Source organism: Palaemon carinicauda, chromosome 2 (assembly GCF_036898095.1).
Source record: "Palaemon carinicauda isolate YSFRI2023 chromosome 2, ASM3689809v2, whole genome shotgun sequence".
NCBI lineage: Eukaryota > Metazoa > Arthropoda > Malacostraca > Decapoda > Palaemonidae > Palaemon > Palaemon carinicauda.
Genome location: NC_090726.1, coordinates 119,411,455 through 119,434,228, shown reverse-complemented (window position 1 = coordinate 119,434,228; position 22,774 = coordinate 119,411,455). Strand labels below are relative to the sequence as shown.

At 39.8% G+C, this 22,774-nt stretch overlaps 1 protein-coding gene across 4 annotated transcripts in view; it reads left to right on the top strand.

Moving 5' to 3' along the window:
* LOC137626633 (putative glycerol kinase 5) overlaps window positions 1–22,774 on the top strand; it is a 512,079-nt gene that overhangs the window by 464,433 nt on the left and 24,872 nt on the right. For all 4 annotated transcript variants that reach the window (XM_068357673.1, XM_068357669.1, XM_068357663.1 and 1 more), the window contains one exon: window positions 17,957–18,120. In XM_068357673.1, the coding sequence (XP_068213774.1) occupies window positions 17,957–18,120 (164 nt within the window). The remainder of the gene's footprint in view (window positions 1–17,956; window positions 18,121–22,774) is intronic.

Below are 22,774 nucleotides of genomic sequence, written 5' to 3'. Positions count from 1 at the left end.
GAAAAAGAGCACAGAGAAACATTTTCAATTGAATGTAGAAATCGATTTGCAGTCTTAGAAACTTTGAGGTGAAAAACAGACAATTAATGAAAAATGGTGGGATATTAAGAACATATATCAGTCAGTTGATAGTGAAGTCTTGGGACACGCAGTTACAAGGAGAAAGCCATGGATATCAAATGATACTTGGAATACTATAAAAACGAGACAAAGATAGAAATTGATTGTTGAAAGTTTTCGAGGAACTAATGAAAATTACAAGGTAGAGCATGCTAAGTATTCCAGTATTGACAGTGAGGTCAAAAGAAAAGCCAGGAATGACTGGAGAGAATATTTAGATAGTAAAGCAGATGAGGCTGACAAAGCTAGGAATTCAGAGAGTGGCTATGGTGTAAGAATTGCGCATAGAATTATTAATGAAATCTCATCTGAGGCAAAGAAGCATAAACCTATCAAAAACAGAGATGGTTCTGCTTTAGCAACGGAAGATGAAGAAAGACAATGTTGGATGCAACACTTTAGTGAGGTTATATAAGAAGAGAAATGAAGGGAATAATTTAATTGATATACCTAAAGCTGATGAAGACCTTGATGTGCGTATGAATGAATTCAGTGTGTTTGAAGTCGAAGCTATCATTAAAAAAAACTAAAGAGATGGAAAGACCCTGGATACGATGGAATAACTGCCAAGATTATAATGGTCGAAAATGAAATGACTCCCAGACTACTTATAAGATTATTTTGTAAAATGTGGCATGAAGAGGCAAAACCTGATGAATGGGAGTTAAGAGCGTTGGTGAAAATAAAAAAAAAAGGAGACCTGACTGATTGCAATCATTACAGAGGCAAAACGCTTACGTCAGTTGTTGTGAAAATATATAGTATGCTTATTCTAAAGAGACTGGAGATAAAGATTGATGAAAAGGTGAGAGATGAATAACCAGGATTTAGAAAAGGTAGAAGTTGCACTGACCAAATTTTCACTTTGAGACGTGTAATACAGCAATGCGTAGTATATAGAAATCCCCTTTTGATGGCATTTGTGGACTATGAAAAACCCTTTGATAGTGTACACTGGCCAATTTTGTGGAGAGTCCTGCGTTATCATGGAATTCCTCTTAAATATGTAAATTTGTTTAAGTCTGTTCATGAGCATAGCAAGTGCAAAGTTAATGTTAATTGAGTCTTATCAAATGAATTTCCAGTGAACAGCGGAGTACTCCAAGGGAATATGTTGTCACCTATGTTGCTTATCTTCCTCATAGATTTTGTAATACGTAGAACAGTCAGAGATGGTGGAGAAATATTGGACTGGATTGCTGATAGGAATTTAGCAGACTTAGAGTATGCTGATGATGCCGTCCTTGTTAGCAGAACATCACAGGATTTGCACTGCTTGCTTACCAGAATGCATGAAATATCACACGATGTTGGGCTGAAGATAAACAGAAGAAAGACATGATGAGAAAGGAATATGCCGTAGAAGATAAAATATTATTGGAAGGAGAAAGGATTAATGAGGTAGAATCATTTAAGTATTTAGGAACTATGATCTCCAATACAGGGACTTTAGAATTAGAGTTTAGTGGCAGATTGAAAAAAAAAAAACAAATCAAACAATGGCTAGGTTAAGTAAAATTTGGAAATCAAATTGTCTGAAATTACATATAAAAATCAGACTATATATCAGTTTAGTGAGATCAGTGTTACTTTATGGACATGAGTCATGGTATAACAATGAAAAAATCTCCAATAGATTTAGTAGATTTGTGAACAAAGCCCTCAGAAGGATATTGGGGGTTAAATGGCACGACAGGATTCGAAAGGAAACTAAAAGAGGGGTTATGGGAGTGCCATATGTAGATGAGATCATGATGAGGGGTAGATGGAGATGGCTTGGGCATACTTTTCTCACTCCCTAAGAGAGATTAGTTCACCAAACGTTCAGCTGGGCTCCACAAGGCACTAGAAGAGTTGGAAGACTCAGGCCTACATGGCTGAGGAGTATGAAGCGTGAAGTAGGAGATGATGAATGGAAAAGTATTGAATTAAAAGCTCAAGATAGAGACAACTGACGAAATCTAACCGAGACCCTTTACATCAATAGGCGTAGGAGGAGATGATGATGAGATTTATATTACAGTATGCAGTAAAAGTTTTATAGTTAAGTGATTTCTCTTAATTATCTAGCATTGTGTCCCACTAACGATAAGTCTTCTGTTTCATTTGGTAATATGAGCAATTTTGTATAGTTTTCCTCTCTGCGGTATATATGATTTTAGCGCCTGTTATGTATTTCAGACAATTTTGTGCTCTTTGTGTCAAGTTTAGTTAGCCTTTTAAGCAAATGTTAGTTAGTTCACTAACTTATGTCAAGCGTATTTTCATTAAGTAGTTTTCCTTTGCATTACCATTTGTTTACCAATCAACTAAATGCAATCTGTGATATATGATAGACAATCATTAATTGTTTCTGTTTTTCAGTAACTCATTATGCTCTGGTAGGAAGTTACAGTAATAGACAAAGTGTACTGCAGTCACTTATATTCATCCAGGGACATTGTGAAACTGAGATTTATGAGCTACTCATTCAAATAATGAAAGAGTTGCACTATTATAAAAAACAATTAAATTTTCTCCATTTTGTCTGAAAGACCTTTGGTTCGTGATGGTAAAAGGAACAGGCATATAGATTGGGCCATCTTATTTATCATATTCTTTTCAAAGTCAGTTTCAACTAGACTTTTTTTTGTACTTTTGTTTTCTCTATTTTTGTTTGTGCTTCCTTTGTTTTGGTTAGGAATATGAAAGTTATATCTCCAAACGATGTTCAAGATAGATTTCGTAAGTTTATCAGTTTTTCTTAAAGAAACCTATTGAAGCTCATAGTCAGTTGGATGGAGCATGTTTAATTTATTTGAAAGTCAAAGTACACGATATTAGAGCGATAGTGTCAATGCTCATCAGTTTTTGGGTCAAATTATTTCTTACATTTATATAAACCATTCGTCCTTTAAAATAGGGATATATTTTGAGCTGGAACTGCCATTGAATCTTTATCAAGGTTGTTGGCATGAGGGAGAAGTCCAACTCCCCCACCTGTCACCGTATGGCCCCTTTTGTCCTTGGCATGGATGTACTGTTTTGCTGCTCTCTTAACTGTCGGATCTTTTCTTACTTTTGTTTGTGGTAAGTATTGTTTCCACTTGTAAGTGGAAGTGGAATCGCATCAAAAGAAAAGCATGTGGTGAAGTGAATTTTGTTCCTTTGAGGGTAAAAAAATATTCAAAGCACCATGAGTTGTGTACCTTTGTGAGTGGAGGACTGTAAGTGAAGGTCCCCTGGGAGTATTGTTCTTCTTTGAGCTCTTCAGATCAGCAAGACTAACTCAGAGCACAACTCATCTTACTTATAGTAATTGCTCCACCTCGGGAGGGTGTTACCCAATTCAGACCGAGTGTTGACTGTTTCCGAGTTCCTTGTAATATACATCATTGGTCTGATAGGCAGACCTGGCACCAACATGTTACCCAGTTTTTTACCATAGTGTAGTGCAGTGTCAGTGAGTGTTCTCATTGCTTCGTTTGTGACAAAACTCCCGTCTAGTGGTTTGTTTTGCTGCAGTGGAAGCTCTTGTAACTTCTTGTGAGGCAGCACAGTTCTTACCAGTCACCCAGACAAGAATGATTTGTTGGCAAAGGAGAAAGTAGAGGAAGTTTTCTCTCTCTCTTCCTACCCCGCCCAACCTATTCTCTCTTATCCTTTCTCTTGTCAGACACTTCTTTCCTAAGGAGACAAAGATGGTCTCATTGGAAGATCTTTTGATGAAAGTTCCATGGGACTTAAAAAGATCACTCTACTCCTTTGGGAGAAAGTGATGGTACTCGCCCACTAACTGGTACCTATGGGGTCAGTCAAGCGGAACATGAGCTGGCGTTAGTGCTGTTCCGCCGGTTGCAGGTGAGCAATTCTACATGCACTGAACACCAGCACCGTAGGCTATGGAAGAGGAGTGTGTATGTACCCACCTTTCCTATTTTTGTGGTAATGCAGAAGGACTAAGCCTTACCCTTGTTCATTCTGGGTCGGTTAGCAATTGTGAGCCTGCTGTAACAATCACCACTGTTTCATTAGTAGCAAGTGAATGGTCCTACTCTGACTGATCTTCAACACCGTACAGTCGACCGATAGTTGTATCGATCATGCTACTTCCTCATGCTTATACAGAGCTCATGCATCGATCAAGTACCTTCATGGTCTGTTAATAATTGTAAGCCTGGTGTGACAGCAACTGTTGTTTCATCAGCTGCAGGTGAAGGTTACTACCCAGACCGATCTCCAACACTATATGGTAGGCCAATAGGGGAATCGTTCAGAGCACCAGCCACCCATTGAGATACTACCAATAGAGAGTTATAGGGTCTTTTGACTGGCCAAACAGTACTACATTGGATCCTTCTTTCTGGTTACGGTTCAATTTCCCTTTGACTACACATACACCGAATAGTCTGGCTTATTCTTTACAGATTCTCCTCTGTCCTCATACACCTGACAACACTAAGATTACCAAACAATTCTTCTTTTCCCAAGGGGTTAAGTACTGCACTGTAATTGTTTAGTGGCTACTTTCCTCTTGATAAAGGTAGAAGAGACTCTTTAGCTATGGTAAGCAGCTCTTTTAGGAGAAGGACACTCCAAAATCAAACCATTTTTCTCTAGTCTTGGGTAGTGCCATAACCTCTGCACCATGGTCTTCCACTGTCTTGGGTTAGAGTTCTCTTGTTTGAGGGTACACTCAGGCAGACTATTCTATCTTATTTCTCTTCCTCTTGTTTTATTAAAGTTTTTATAGTTTATATAGGAATTTTTTTTCAATGTTGTTACTCATCTTAAAATATTTTATTTTTTCATATTTCATTTCCTCACTGGGCTCTTTTTCCTGTTGGAGCCCATGGGCTCATAGCATTCTGATTTTCCAACTAGGGTTGTAGCTTAGCAAGTAATAATGATAATAATGATAATAACAATAATAATAATAATGATAATAATAATAATACTCTTGAGCTCATGCACCAACCAGTATCTTTGGGGTCATAGCAATTGTAAGCTTAGCATAACAGCTACCTATGCAGAGTTTTCCCACCGACCAGCACCTTTGAGGTCAGTCAGCAAGGTGAGACCTTTGTGACAATGATTATTGTATGTACCGGTAATAGATGATTGGTGACCAAACCCCAACCCCTTGGTGATTGTGGGGAAGGATACACTCTCATGTGAAGCTATTGTCCTCTTCTTCCTCTCCTGATGATTCTTCTCATAGGAGAAAGAGGTTAAAGAAGTCTACGAAAGCCAATCTCAAAAAGTCCCAATCTCTCCTCTCTTTTTAGAGAAGGAAACGGTTCCCACCCGGTATCTGGTCCCATGCTGTGCACTGGTCCCTGGGTCCAGTACAGCTCTCCCACATCTTTACCCGTGTGGGCCCAATCAATCATTTGTACCAAAGGCAGATCATTCCTGCATGGAGCCGATCATCCATGCCAACAGCCAATCATTCTTGTACAGGTTCAATCACAAGTACAGAGGTCGAGGTCCTGTGCAGGGTAATCAAACATGCCAACAGTCAGTTGGTATGGAACATGATCAATCATGGCCCAAGCCAAGTAATCGAGGAGCTTGAGTGCCCTCCTCTCTGTTTACCTGGACAATAGAGCCTGGAAGTAACTGGTTCTTGCATCGAACCGGGCTAATCACTCGATCACATCCATTCAACAAATAGACGGTACATAGTAGTGCTCTTGCTCTCTGGCACTAGCGGTTGTTTTCCAGGCATGGAATGGGATCAGGGCATGATTCATCCAGATTTATCGTCTGCCTCACAATTAAATGATTATCGATCTGTTCCAGATTTTAACGTTCATATTCTAGGGTAGGAAAACAGTTTGTAGAACAGGTAAACGAGCCCATAGTCTGTGGTCTTGAGGTACTATCAACCAACTGATGGTCAGTCACAGTATGGCCTTATTGGCACAGAGACAATAGTTGCTAAAAAATCATGATAGGTGCTGAGATTTTCATGTACCTCTCATGAGGGTGATGTTGACATAGCAGTGTAAGAGGATGCCCATTTCAGTACTTCTTCATACAGTATGTGGTATCCTTCAGGGGCTCTGGTCTTTTTAGAGATACTGGAACTATGCCATTTGGTTTAGGCTTTGAGAAGGTTCCACCCTTCTCTCTGAATCTTCCAGAAGGGATTGGACCCTGCTCCACCCATTCTTGCCCTTCCAAGGCCCAGTCCACGATGAGTTTTAGATGAAAGAATAAGGGGTAGTGGAGCACTGCAGAGATGTGTTCCCTGCTATCGGTAGGAGAATGGCTTGTGTGTTCTATCTTCCATCTAAATTTGTTCTAGTTCTACCTACCAGGTTCCTATGTGGACATGCGACAGAGGTGGAAAGATCCTGGAAGTCTTACACGTACTTCTTCACTCCTCTCCCATCAACTCTTCATGAGTTGTCATAGGGACGGTGCACAAATCCGTAATCTGGCTGCATTCAGTTGGAACTTTTGCTTCATACTTAGCTTCCAAAGAGGAAGACTTCATGATTTTAGTGACTCAAAGGGACTTGTATTGCAAGCAATTTTTCAGTCATTCCAAAAGAGCTTCTTTAATTTCTTCAAGTGCCCGTGTGAGTGTCCACCAAAATGTCAAGCTTGTGCTTCTTGAAATATCTTCTTTGAAGTCTTTCCCGTATGAGAGTGAGACTACTCGCTCTTATTACAATCTGAGGAAAGTCTAATCACATGCCCATATGAAAGACAAATACAGTACCTGGGAATGTTATTCAACTGGGAATTTTTCCTTATTAAACAGTCTGCACAGGTCTGAGGGCAGTAAAGATAGGGGATTGGCTGTTTTTGACAGATTTGACTGATGCTTATTTTCATGTCCTAATTCATCATTACTCATTACTCTAGGAAACTCCAGTTTTTGGACGGCTAAGAATAAATCAATTGAAATGCCTGTCTTTTGGACTGAGGACTGGCCCCCTAGGTATTTTCATGGGGAACAGTTGAAACCAGGTGTTGATGCGATTAAGAAATTAGTTCATATTTTCTGGGAATTAAACATTGATGTTCCAGAGGAAATGATGAAGTTTTTTATTAGGTGTAGAATACATTTTAGGGTGAAGATATTAAATGCTGAAAGGAAGTCAGAATTTCTTAAAGAAAGGTGTAAAAAAATGAAAAGAATTCTTCAGTAGTATTTTGTAAATAAATGAACACTGCTAATTCAATAAAAGTCGGGAAAGGTTTTTTTCTTTCATATTCATTCACCCTCTTTACTTTCGTTATTTTTATTCCAATAATATTGTATTCTGTATGGCAAGGTCTTAGATATATTGATATAGCTGTTTTGAGAGAGAGAGAGAGAGAGAGAGAGAGAGAGAGAGAGAGAGAGAGAGAGAGAGAGAGAGAGAGAGAGAGAGAGAGAGAGAGAGAGAGAAATATTACCGTGTATGGAAATTGTGAACACCAGCATAGCAACAAATTATTATCAAAACATAACCATTAAGTGCACTGCTTAGTCGACGCGCACCAGTGACGTCACAGTGTGGGAATCGAGCGACCAACGGTCTCACCTTATGTTATTTCATCTTGGCTCTATCATTCATTGTCCAAAGGAAAACTCATCCCTTTTGGCTAGTGTGTTTAATATTGTTATTATTATTATTGTTGTTATTATTATTATTTTCTAAGCTATAACCACAGTCAGGCAAAGAAATAGGGAAACAAATAGAATAATGTCCCTGAGTGTACCATCAAGAAAGAAAATTCTAACCCAAGCCAGTGGAAGACCATGGTATGGCACTACCCAAGATTAGAGAACAATGGTTTGAATTTGGAGTGTCATTCTCTTGGAAGAGCCCCTTACCGTAGCTAAAGAGCCTCTTCTACCCTTACCAAAAGGAAAGTAGCTGCTGAACAATTACAGTGCAGTAGTTAACCCCTTGAGTGAAGAATAATTTTTTCAATATATAGGTATCGTTAGGTGTATGAGGAAAGAGGAGAATTTATGAAGAATAGGGTAGACTATTCAGTGTATGTGTAGGCAAAGAATGAGTAATATCTGGAGAGTCAAAGGACCCAATAACTCTGGCGCTAGTATCTCAATGGGTGGCTGGTGTCTTGACCAACCTACAACCCCCCCCCCCCTCCCCCCCATAGTAAGCAAAGCAATGAGAAACTATATATTCCTTCTTCCTGTTTTCCTGAGGCTAGACTAACTAGGTTACCTTTTCAGCCCCATGAAATTAAAACACTCTTGATGGACATTGATGCTTATGGAAGTGTTGACCCTAGTGTTATTTTTTTCTCTTTGATTTTTTATAAAGAGCGATGATTTCTTAGATCCTTATTTATCTGTTATTATTTTGCAAGTTAGAAAGAAGTTCGTTTTGCACTTTTTGAAAAATTTATAATATTACTCCATTAGGTAAATGTGTTTGTAGTAGCTCTAACTCTGCTGATTACTGCTCAATATCTATAACTCCCACATTATCCAAAGTTTTTGAACGTCTTTTGGCAAAATATCTAAATATGTACGATGATGTTAATAATCTGTTCCCTAGTTTACAATTAGGCTTTCACAAGAGCCTTGGAGAAGGGGATACATTTTGTACAATTTGATTATGGTTAGGAAGTTTGTATGATTAGCCTTGATTTTAGCGCTGCCCCTTACTGTGTTAATCAAACTCAAACAGCTGGGAATAGGCGAGTCTTGTCCTAGCATCATTAATGAACTTTCAAGTAACAAATGAAAAGAGTAGTTTTTGATGGGCTCCATAATTAGTATAGGAATGTAATATTTGGTGTTCCTAAGGGTAGTATTCTTGGCCCATTACTTTTAATGCTACATATGCACAATCTGTAGGTTTGGCCTAGAAAACAAGCTCATTGCATATGCAGATGATGCAACTCTGCATCAATTCCACCTGAATCACTTAATAGAGATATAGCTAAAATTAGTGCTTAATGTAAATGATGGGGCATTAAGTTAAACTTTAACAAAAACTAAAAATATAATTGTACATACAGTAGGTCGAAGATAGTGGTTTCTTAATATCCATATCTTTGCATTGATGATGTTTCTTTAATTGTACACAGCATTACAATTTTAAGTGTGATTCTTTGTCAAAAATTTACTTCTGAAAAAGACTCTTAGTATGTTTCTTCATCAATTACTCAAAAAATTGGCCTACCAAGAAAGTCTTTTGGGATTTTCGAGGATCAGTCTCTTGTGAAGAAATATTTTAATTATATCATTTTATCATCTTTCAAGTATTGATCTCATGTCTGGTCTTCAGCTGCTGATTCTTATCCTGATATTAATATTTGGCAACATCATTCATTTAGTTCTTTTATGCATGTTGCATTATAATTTTTATAATTCTCACCAACCTTTGTATACAGATTTTTCTAGACTATATTATTCTGTAGCTTAGCTAATAATGATAATAGTAATGATAATAATGATAATAATAATAGTAATGATGATAATTATTATTATTATTACTATTATTATTATTATTATTATTATCAATATATATATATATATATATATATATATATGTGTGTGTGTGTGTGTATTTATATATATATACATATATATATATAAGGGATTTTGACGAAGGAAAAATCTATTTCTGGGCGAGAGACCTGTGCCGCCCAGTGAAATGCTCCTAAAGCACCATTTCTAAGGAATATAACTGCTATATATTACCAGAGAAAAATTGCATAGGAATGCCAGGTTGAACCCAGCTCGCTCACCTATATAAGGTGTCGATATAATATACTGGGGCGTGATAATTCACAACCAGAGGTCTCGCACTATTTAGATATCTCCTCTTCAAAATCCCCGCCACAGCGAGGTGCCGATCAACACTACTACCACTAACCTAGCCCACGCCAGTGACGTCACTCCTCATAGCACCCAAGGTTTGGGGCTCATGTTGGGAGGGAAGTCAAGGGAGGGTTCACTGGGCGGCACAGGTCTCTCGCCCAGAAATAGATTTTTCCTTCGTCAAAATCCCTTTTCTGGGCTCCGAGTTGTGCCGCCCAGTGAAATTGTACAAGAGAAATGGTCCCAAAACTTGGAACAATACCTGAGGAAGTAAAATAAAATCCAAAATAACAGGTAAGAGGATAGCAAGACATAGTTGATTAAGATTCACTATGTTCGGGAGGAATCACATTCCCTGCTGCCACTGTAGCAAATGCAAGGCTTCCAGAGATTTTAAGCAGTGGCGTTTAAATACTGTTGGAGACTTCCAGCCTGTATATTTAGTAAGTCCAGTGAAGTTCATAGTAATTAACTGAGGTAGCTACAGCTCATATATCATGGACGTGAGGGAGTGATGTGGGAATGATTCTAGGTAGCCCGTTAATGAAATACAGAATCTCCTGTCTGATTCCTTTCAGGATGATGGTTCTTCACCTTCTCTAATGGATAAGGGCCCTAAGGACTGAATGGAAGATATGTTAAAGTAGGCTTCCAGAGTGTTTACTGTACATAAAGATGGGTCCTGCGGAAGTGGGACAATCTTCCAGGGGAACCGTCTGTCCTGGGGGTCCTCATTTTTGCTAAAAATCTTTTGTAAGGGGAAAGGAGTACTTCCCCTGACGAGAGAAATTCAATATGACCTGGATCTCTAGACAAGGCTGAAAGTTCTGATATTCTGGCGCCAGAAGTCAGGTTCATTAAGAACAAGGATTTCCTAAACAATGGAATATAATGACAAGTCTCGTTAAGAGTGTCTGAAGCCAACTTAAGTACGTCATTCAGAAACCAGGAAACTGAGCTAGGGTGAGTTGATGGTTTCAGTCTGGCGCAGGTTCTCGGGATGGATGAGAAGTATGAATCTGTAAGGGCAATATTAAAACCAATTGTAAAATCTTCAAGGCTGACTTAATTGTGGTAATAGTACAAGTCGCTAAGTCTGATTCAAATAAAATTCTGAAGAAGGTTACTGTCGGATTCATAGTCATCGTCTCAACCTTTGAGTCCCTTAAAAACTGGCAAGTTTCATAACAGCCGAATCATACTGTCGAAGGGTGGATCCCCTCTTATCTGATTCTAAAAATAGCGTATTTGAGGATCAATATCTGCACCTTTTGAGCTGCAAATTTCATAAAGTCCATAAAGTTAGGGCATTCTGAATTTGAGGAAGCTAACACACTGCGAGTTGTACTGCTTGTGTTAGTATTGGATTGGGGATCTGTCGAGGTGGAGACCCAGTTCCACCAGAAGGGGAAACCCGTTGTTCTTGGGCCAGATGGGGGCTACTAGAGCAACTTGTCCTTTGAAAGTCCTGAGCTTGTCTAACACTTTCATCGACAGATTTATTGGTGGGAATAGGTAAATTCTCTCTCAAGTGTTCCAGACTAATGACATTGCGTCTGTGGCGTAAGCCCGAGGATCCGGGTTGGGGGCTACGTAGCACTCTAGTTTGTAGTTGGACTCTGTTGCAAACAGATCTATCTGGAGATCCGGAACCTGAGAAAGAATCCATCTGAAGGACTTTGGGTCTAGTGACCACTCCGACTCCAGCGGAGTTGTCCTCGAAAGTGCGTCCGCCACTAGCTATCTAGAAGAAACCTGATATGTTGGTTTTTTGGCTGGAGCCGGTTGCTTAAGGTAAAAAATACCGCCATGTCCTCTAAAACATTGATATGAAGTTGGCGGAATATTGTCGACCATAGTCCCTGGACTTTCTTGTACTGAGAGTATCCCCCCCAGCCTGTTAAGGAGGTGTCTGTGTGAATGACCAGCTTAGGGGTGGATATTGTAAGGAAACGGATTTGCCAGATTTTGACCTTTGTCCATGGTTGAAGTCTTTTCTTCAGAATTGGTTGGAGTCGAGCCCTTTGTCTCGATATTACTCGTTTTCCTGGAGCACCATACTCGGCTTATATCTTTCAGTTTGGCCTTCAGTAGTATATCTGTTACTGAGGCAAACTGGGGGGCACCCAGGATTCTCTCTTGATTTCTCCTGGAAGGCAATTTGTCTTTGAGAAAACGTATTGTGTTTTGCTATATCGTTCCTCTTGGCTGTTGGGAGACACAGAGTGTGGGAGCATAGAACCCATTGAATCCTAGTCATTGAAACTTGTCTTTGGGACCAGACGAGATTTCTCGAAGTTGATTTGGAACCAAAACTGTTGTAAGAGATTATCCCTCTGTAGTTGCTGTGAGGCAGTTTTGCCTAGTTGAAGCCTAGAAACGGACGAAAATGCCTTGCTTTCGGAACATGATAGCAAACGTCTGCAAGATCCATAGAGGAGGTGACGGCCCCACAGAGAAGCAAGGTCCGCACCTGAGAGATGGTCAGCATGTGAAACTTGTCGCATTGAATGTAAGAATTCAGAAGCGACAGGTCCAGGATTACTCTTCGCTATTCTGAGTCTTTCTTTGGCCCGCTGAACAAGTGATCCTGAAATTACAAGCGATTTACTTCCTTTATTGCTTTCTTTTGCAGTAGATCGTTTTCATATAAGACTAGCTCTTCCTTTGGATGTTGATGAAAACTGGTTGGTGGAGGGGGCCTTTCTATCCAACTCCACCCCAGACCTTTGGAAATTATGCTGAAAGCCCAAATGTTGAACGTTCAACGGTTCCGAAAGATGTAAAGTCTTCCCCCTACCTGAGAACTCCCAATGATTTGCTGCGGATTTACCTCCTCGGCCTCCGCGGAATTCTCGGCCTCCAGAGTAGCTGTTGCAAAAAGTTCCTCTCGAGCTAGCGCGCTGGTAACCCTGGAAAGCACCCCGAGTTTCAAAGGTGGGCTTAAGGGCTGGGGAAGTAGCATAGGAGGTAGTTGCTACTTGGGACTGAGGAACCAGCACGTATTGCTGTTGGGGTTGCCCCTTCGAAGTGAAAGGTTGACTCCCTTGTGCCACCGGGATGGTTTGAACCACCTGTTGGGACTGCCGGTTTGGAAGGAATGGAAAGATCTCAGACTCTTTCTACCTCGAGATTGTTTGCTGGCCGGTTCGAACTTGCGCTTGGGGACTAAGCCCCATCGAACCTTGAGGCTCTGATTGACCCTAGCAGCTCCGCTGACGACGTTGTTGACTAAGTCCTCAGGGAATAAGTCAGGGCCCCAGACTGGGGCTTTAATGAGCTTGTTAGGCTCATGTCTGATAGTGGCCTCAGACAAGACATGCCTACAGCAACGACGTCTGGCCGCAAAGAAGTCGTAGGAATCAGACAGTAAGGTTTGAAGTAATGACTTCGTCAAGACCTTAAAAGGTGGTTCTTCTTCATACATTAAAGAGGTCTTTTCTGCCATTGTAGCCGAGTTGATAGGTCTACTCAGGCGCATACAGGCTTCGAACTCGAGGCATATCAGGGATTCCGGAAGCCTGGGTAGCCACTCACTGAACTGAATGGAAGCACAGTCAGCGCTTAATTTACCCGATGTGAAGGTCGCCGGGGCGTTAGTCCAGCAATCGTGATCCCCCGGGAACAGGAGGGAAGTCGGATCCGTTTCCTTCAGTTGCGGTAACGGCTTGTCCTCGTTTATTGCCTGCTGAGCAAGGTCCACTATCTTAGTGACACACGGAGTAGGGGTTTACTCCTCCACTACAAACATCGTGTACGGGCTCTTGTGAGGTGTTAACGTAGTGTTAACATACTCCCACTCGTTTAAGGGCCGGACCCAGGTGGACTGAGCCTGCCCCTTCGAGTACATTTCGGTTTCTTTGGGGACCTTGTCAAACCTTACGAGTGTCTCCTCGGTAAGGCATGCAAAACCAGAGAGAGGGAACTGTAGACCCGGCGGGTAGAATTCAAAATATTCTACAGGCCGGGTGCCAAACCTTTCGATGGCTAACATACCATCTTTGAAGGGAGAGTGCAAGGCCGCCTTCCACGGATTGCTTTCGACGAATTCCGGGAGCTTAGAGGCATCTGAGATGATATATTGTTGCTGTTGAGGTAGCCCATAACGAATGAGACCCTGTACGAGGCTATCTGGTTTAGCACTCTCTCAGTGAGGGTGCTAACAAGGGAACCCATTGCAATATAATATATATACACATACATATATATATATATATATATATATATATATATATATATATATATATATATATATATATATATATATACATATATATATATATATATATATATATATATATATATATATACATACACACGCACATACACACATATATATGGATAAACATCAACACAACATCGTGTTCAAAATAGAAATGAATTTCTACCTCATACTTGGGATCGGACGCTGGCCCCTTCTAATGAAAGGTCAGGTCGAAACCAACCATGCCACGAGAGGCCATGGCATCAATCTTGAAAGGGCTGCCAGATCGAAGTGAGCCTCCGGGGTCGTAGGTTTCAGGAAGGGCTTCGCTCTCGACCCAAGAGAAGTCTTAACTGGTTTGGTGATTTGGAAGACCTGTGAGTCTTTGATAGGGGCTGGCGGGTAGCTTTAACTTTACGGACAACAGGACGTGGCCTGACATCAGCCATGTGCTTCCTTGAAAACCCCTAAAAGGAAGAGACACAGGGTCTCTTTGTCCTGACACTCCGGGCGAACCCGCCAACCCAGATCTAAAGAGTCGCCAAGGTAGAAGTCATGGAAGACTGCGAGCTCCGAAAGAGGGTATATCGTTACTAATGAACAAGGTAACTCCGTTGGGAATGTAAAATAAATAGATCGAGAATAAATGTTTAAATCGATCAATCACAAAGGAAATAAAATGAAAATCCCAAAAGATTATATCCGAAGTTAGAATTATAGATAGTAATGACAGGGGCACCTACAGTGTGTCCCATAGTAGGGTAGTAACCCAAAAAGATCCGGGTGCTCCGAATTCTTAAAATAGACCAGTATGAAACCGGGATCAAAGGCTATGAACAAAATTTCGGACCGGTATAGTTACCGAGGGAAAACTTATCATAAATTAACTGACTTTGTTAAAACAATTCCGTAATAAGTTAAGATTATCAATGAAATAATATTGTCATAGCGAGAAATATACTATCCCGTTGCTACTTTGGAAGTATAGAATGAAATAAATATACATGAGTATCCCATAATAGGTTAGTAACCTAAAAGGATCCGGGTGTTCCGGATTCTTAAAATAGACCGATATGAAACCGGGACAAAAGGCTATGAACAAACTCTAGGACCGGTTTAGTAACCGGGGAAAAACTTATAAATAAACTGACATTGTTAAAACAATTCCGTAATAAGTTAAGGTTATCAATGAAATAATATTGTCATAGCTTGAAATACACTATCCCGTCACTACTTGGGAAGTATAGAATAAAATACAGATACATGAGTATCCCATAATAGGTTAATAACCTAAAAAGATCCGGGTGTTCCGGATTCTTAAAATAGACCGATATGAAATCGGGACAAAAGGCTATGAACAAAATTTCGGACCGGTATAGTAACCGGGGAAAAAATTATCAAAAATTAACTGACATTGTTGAAACAATTCCGTAATAAGTTAAGATTATCAATGAAATAATATTGTCATAGCGAGGAATATACCATCCCGTCATTACCAGGGAGGTATAAAAAGGATGTATAAATAAGGGATTAAATAGTAAAAAATAATAGTCCCGGACTGGGAACAGAAATACTTAAAGTAAACTTAAAGTAAACTTAAAGTTACATCCTTAATACATATAATAAAAAACTCCCATTATTATGATCTTATATATTAACGTCCGTGAGAGTATAGGGTTCCCGTAGGGAGAGTAGGAATCATAAACTGTGTCAGTGTCATCAGATCCGGCAGTATTATAAGCCCGGAGGTCCCAATGTCTGATGGCGGGAGGGTACGGTGGGAAAATGCTGGGGGAGCCAAGGGATCCACCAACGAGACTACCGGGCGTACCGGGACGAAGGTAATGATTCGTGTAGAATGCTATGATTGTAGGTTAATAATATGTCACGAACAAAAATGGCAGGAGGTACCGTTGATGGGGACACTCCTAACATATAGATAAGGTCTCATTCCTAATTCCATAAAGCTAAAAAGCAAAAGCCATACCAAGAAGGCGTTAGGTAGACTGCCCGATTACATGGATAGGGCACGTGATATAGTCCCCGGCGGTCCCGACCCTCCCCCTCCCCCGACTGATGGCCAATCGAGACGACGGGAGGGGGGAGGGACGAGAACCGCCCGGGATGAATGAGACTATGTAACACCCCGTGAGATAATCTCGGTCCTCAATATGTCGGAATGTTGAGGGAAGACTGAGGAACAAGCATGCTTGGCCCGTATTGTCATAGCCAACAACCATCGAGTAAGAGGAGAGACGTGCTCTGGGAGGGGTGGGGGGGGGTTACATTGGAATCACGTGGACAGGTGGTGGTAGGCAGGGCTACCAACTGGAGATCCCCTCAACACAACATGGAAAATCCCAAAAATATGATCATAATGGAGTTTGACAATAAAAACAATATGCACTGTTATAAATACTTAAAAGTAAATAATTAATAAAAGCGTAATCACGTAAAAAAGGCTAGGCATGCAAACTTAATATGGCAAGAGAGGGACTCGAGCGAGTGGCAAGGGAGGAAGCATGACGTCATCTTGGAAGATGGAAAACAGGGGTACCAACCTTACTACTGAAGCGGGTAGATACCGAACCGTAACACAAATAAAGAGCACGCGAGAGTCCCACTATGTGGTGAAAATAAAACTAATAGTCATTATAACATCAAAGTGAAATGCTCCCAGAAAAACAGCAACACAGTTCTCCGCGGGAACGCTATCCACTATATGCACGAAGGCAGGCATGCCAACATAACTGAAGCCTTAATGATACGTAACACTGATACCATAGTATAATAATAATGATACGCTAAGTTGAAAGCATATAACCGGTGTAAAGGTAAAATTCTCCTAAAAAGTTCAAACGAATAACAATGATGAAAGTAATAACGAACGAACTAGCGAGAAAGGGCAGGACCGTGGAACCATGAACGGTTAGAACAGGAACGCTATTCACTAAAAATCACTTCTGAAAACTCATGGATAAAGTACTTAACTTCGATGGAGAAACTTGAGATTCCGCCATCGATGCGTAGAAAAGGAAAAGTAACCCAAAAACACACCGAGGTAAACACAACCAACTTAACGTAACAGGTGCTATAAAGGAGTGACGTCACTGGCGTGGGCTAGGTTAGTGGTAGTAGTGTTGATCGGCACCTCGCTGTGGCGGGGATTTTGAAGAGGAGATATCTAAATAGTGCGAGACCTCTGGTTGTGAATTATCACGCCCCAGTATATTATATCGACACCTTATATAGGTGAGCGAGCTGGGTTCAACCTGGCATTCCTATGCAATTTTTCTCTGGTAATATATAGCAGTTATATTCCTTAGAAATGGTGCTTTAGGAGCATTTCACTGGGCGGCACAGCTCGGAGCCCAGAAATATATATATATATATATATATATATATATATATATATATATATATATATATATATATATATATATATATATACTTATGATATCAGATATTCCCAACTCTCACTACCAATTTCCCCTTGTGAAAAAGCTTTTTTAGGATAATATCCTCTTGTCAGGGGACTATTCTTTGTCTTTCTCTCAATTTTTTTAGTCAATTTTTAAACTGTTTTCTCTTTTGGGTAAGTGTATATCTTCCTGTACTTTTTAACAATTGTTCCTATTTTGTTGGCTTCATATAAATGACGCGAGACGAAAATCAGATTTTAAAACTATATTGGTTCGTCAATGCTCTTTATTTGTATACTGTAGTTTTCATTCTATTTCATACAAACTGCATGTAAGGAGTGGTACAAAAATTGCATGATATGTTATATGAATTTCCACGATCACTCTTCAAACTTAAAGAATTTAAGTTTATTTTAATGTTTCCAGGCTCCTGTAAATGATGCTAGAGCTGTTAGTGGATTTCTTGGATTGAGTGAAGAAACTACTCGAGCTCACATGGTACGGGCTATGTTGGAATCTTTAGCCTTTCGTGTTTATCAGATGTACAGGACTTTGCACGAAGAAGCAGATTATGAATTCTCAAGTGTCAGGTAATTAGTTCTTGCTATTATGTAAGTAATTATTCCATGATATTCAAAGTTACGTGATTAGCAGTTTCTGACAAAGACTTGTTTTAAAGAACATAATCAGTATGGATGTTGGAATATTTTTTTTCAAAAATTACCTTTGATAGATGGAATATTGTCCTTGATTCAAAGATGTGGGATTTCAGTTACATTGTTATTGATAGGGTACCATGTATATCCATATACCTAACATTTGATATCATGAAAGAATATTTGTTTGCTGTGTATTCAATTTGTTATGAAAATTTGTTCTGACGACTTAGCATTGAAACTGCTAGGTTATTCAGCACCACATTATGACTGGATGGAAAATAATAAAAATGGTTGGACAGCAAGATGGAGATTAGGAAAGTAAATAGTCCTTCAAAGATCTTAAGGTAAAACTAAAGGAAAACCTCCATAGTTGTAGGCTACTGTGAACTAACAATTAGAGAGGCTGGACAGCAAGATGAAAAAAGAAAGCAGGAATTAATAATGATGGCAAATAATTCTAACTATAGCAATGATTTTTCATAGGTTAACTTCATGCTATTAACTTTTCACTTATTGAACCTAATTAGACAAGGTAAACCTGTTTTATTTGTGATAAGTTTGCTTAGAGTAATTTTTGCTGTACCAAAATATGTATGTTGGAAGCATGAACCAATTGTAACTAATTTTGCTTCTAATTATAATTTTTAAAAGCTCAGCTGACCCCAGGACATATATTATCCCTCTTCACAGTAGAGTTGTTAAAGCAGGATTTTTTTTTCTCCGGAGAGTCATTAATAGTAATTATATCATGATCATGTGGTGGTTCCAATTTTGGGATGATTGGTTGTTCCACCTTAACAGTTATTTTAGGATTCTTTACTTATCCTGGAACATCTCTCCTTTCCGTTTTTTCATTCAGTGAATGGAGAGAAGAGGAGGCAGAGAAAGACCGGGATGAGTCCAGCTCACTCCTGGCATAAGGGTGACTACCTGTAGCAGTTTGCATGGAAGAAATAGGGAGTTCCTGTTCTAAACTCGACCTGTGAGACGAGTAGGATTTCTTGGCAGCTGGCCATTTTGCACACCTATGAGGACCACATCTACAACGCTTAATAAGGGTGATGTCCTCTGTTTCAGATGGGGTGCTACTTTTAGAAAAGTGGGAAAAGATTCTGATGCCCCTTTCCATCCTTGAAACTGAAAAGAAGATTCATCTGAAAAACAATCCTCTTGCCGTTCCGGAGAATGCATAAAGTTAGAAGCATTACGAGCATCAGGCAGTGCACTAAAGTGAGGGTGGCTAAGTAAAGCAACAGGTTTGTTGTTAGAATAGCTAATGGCTTTAGGATTGTGTAAACTATAGTCTATTTCTTTTAGCAATGCAGATTTGCACCGACTCGCATCGGTGCCCTTTTAGCTTGGAAAAGTTTCCTGAATGCTGATTGGTTGGACAAGATAATTCTAACCAATCAGCGATCAGGAAACTTTTCCGAGCTAAAAGGGCACCGCTGCGAGTCTGTGCAAATCTGCCTCGCTAAAAGAAATGGACTGTAGTCTGTTGGTGGTTATCAACTGAAGCTTCTTAATAATAGGCTGAAGTTTATGATGGAAAACAGCTGCGAAAGGGCTCCATTCGCATAGAAGCCTGAGAAGTGGAAGCACAATCTGAGCATGCGTAATCGTGTGATAAGAGAACATGGGTATCGCACGGAGTAATACCATCACATGTTGAAATGGCGGTATGTGTGGTGACATCATCACGAGAGAGCCCAGTAGTACATAGAGACTTGTTGTTCTGATCGTCCCAGAGGAATATCATTGCTCGTTGGGATACTGATGTGTGCAGTGACATTATCCCTTTATTAGTCTGAACGTACGTACGAGCTAAATCATGAATAGATAAAACTCGTGGAACTAATAAATGTTTAATAGTTACAATGGAGTTCCTAGCAGTTGGCTTAGAAGGAGAGGACACGAAGAGTTTGGAGCAACTTGTCTTTGCCAAAATTGTTGTTGTGGACACAGCCAAAAGCAGTCTGACCTACCTCAAAATAACGTTTTGTGGAGTTTTGGGACGAGTTGAAAGAACTCTTAAGAGGAGAGTGGTGCCGATGACCCCAGGGGGTACAAAGCAAAACTGGCTCGTGAGAACGAGCTGGAGAAGGATAAAAGGGATCCACGAATAAGGCTGCTTCTGTACGAGGGTAAATGGCAATCTCAACTCTAGAAAACTTCGCACAGAAACGGGGGAGACTTTCAACACTCGTATAGGAGATACCTTCAAAAGCAAAAACCAGTTCCTGACATAATCAACCATATAGGGCTCACCACTCGGTACACTAATGGGAGGTAAGGGAGATCTTTGCATGACAGAATAAACAGGTACAAAGGATATTGGAATTGAATCCGGATCAGGGAGCGCATTGTCCATAGCCTGATGATCTATCACAAGCATCGATTCGGGATCAGCTTGCACAATCTCATTACTAGGTGTTAAGACATTAATAAAATTATGATCTTCAGTGGTTAAAATATGGTCTTTGTCCTCCATGACTGGGACCTTAGAGGGCTCTGGACACTCAGGAACAAGGGTGGGGATAACTTTTGACGCAGAAACAAGTTTGTATTTCTTAACAATGCTGGAAGAAGATTAGGAAGGAGAATGTTTTCTCTTAACTCGTTCCTTGCATCGAAAACGATATCTCTCCCACTCATATGGAGATTCCACGAAACATCTCTTGATATGGCAGGAGGGGGCAAACAGGATGTGGGTCGACATCAACCCGACTCATGAAGGTGCCTGCCGTGGCCAAGGCACAAACGCATGATGCTAAATATACTAGCCATTATACAACACACTTATAACTCACAAATAATGGAAGCACAGCTAGTTACAGGGATAAAGGAAAAGACACAAAGCACTACACACTATAAGGGTGTCAAGAGTTCATTTAACAGTCGTAATCATAGAAGAGAGGAGGGGATGCCTCTTCTTAGCACAACTACCAGAGGATAAGTGACGTAAGTCATTCGCCAGAGCATATCGTTGCCATGCAGTGGGGTTGCCTAGTAACCAATTTTGATGCAATTTAATCCTTTTACGTTTTAGTTGTATGTTCATAGAAAACGAGACTATGAGTAACACATTTAAATGACTTGGAATTTGTATCCATGTAGGAAAAAACACATTTTCAATTCATATTACTCATTCATATAATAAAATTAGGGATATTAGTGAAGGAAAAAAAAAACGTTTTTACAGGAGGTGCTGTGTGATCCCCAAAGGATTTTCCTGTTAAAGACTAGAACAGGGAATCCAATAGGACATAAAATGCCAAAGAAATGTAGTCTTCCCTGGTCCAGGACCATTGTATCAATGTGCGAAGCACAAGCTCAATTTATATAAGAGAGACCCAGGGGTTCATGCTCTATTAGCGTCACAACATGTGAATAATTATCTTCATTTTTTTAGACATCTTTTAATTTTATTTATCTTATGTATGAGTTAGTTTAATTACCCTTCTCTCTTTTCTTGCTTGTTTCTTACATGATTTATTTTGGTTACCCTTTCCATTTTATGTCTATCTGTTGAGATTTTGTGGTCATGATGTCAAGACAGATAGATTCCTACAATAGTAATTAGCTGTCTGCATGGGATGGTTCTTATTTCCTTAAGCAGCATATTTTAGGTTAGATTATTTTTCTGATTTTGGTTGCAAGTTGTACATAAGAATTTGTGTATTTTATGTACCTTTCTTTGTAATTCTCAAGTCTATTTGACCTTTGACCATGAATTTTATTGTGTAAGGTGCACATTCTTTACCTCTTTCATTAAATAAATTATTCTATATGCCAGACAGTTATGGTTTATTCTGAGGCATATTCCCCTTGAGCCGCAAGATTACTTGTGTATTCTATATAGACACCAATCAAGACTCCTTCTACAGAGAGATTACTCACGTTTGCAATTCCAATGTGGCACCTCAAGACCAGTTAGCCCAAGAAGTCTCACGCTTCACTTTTTTCATCTGTATGGAAAGACAGGTGAACTATTTCTCTATTTCAAACTGGCCATTCCGACCTTGAAAGCCGTAATGAATGCTGTGACAGGATTTAGCTATTAGGAACCCTTATGGCCCATCCTCACTGAACCCCCCCCCCCCCCCTCATGCTACCTAAAGACAAAGAAGCCCCTGAATCAGTGGCGGCAGCAAGACTTTCTTCATCCCATCTTCGATGAGTAACAGAAAAGTTACAAGGCAGGCCCTAAAAACTAAATGTTTTGTTCTTTTCAATACCCATACTGAACTACACCCGAGACATGGGATCGATCAAAATTTACATGAGTTAAATGTTTGATAACAGTTGGTCATATTTCCCCTTTCGTTAATACTGTAATTGTTTAGGTGATTTCATTCAAGTACTTTAGGTCAATGTCTGACTTAGAACATTTGGGTATGCATGCTGAGGTTTGTATGTAATATGTCCTTTGTGCCGTGCTCAATTTTTTTCTTTTATGATCTTAGTGGAAAATGGACACAAATCAATCAGTCGTCGCCCATGGTTTGATTAACCACTTGATTCGATAACCAAGTAAAAGTTTGACTGTTCCTGTTATTTTTTTATGTTGATTTGAGTAACCCTT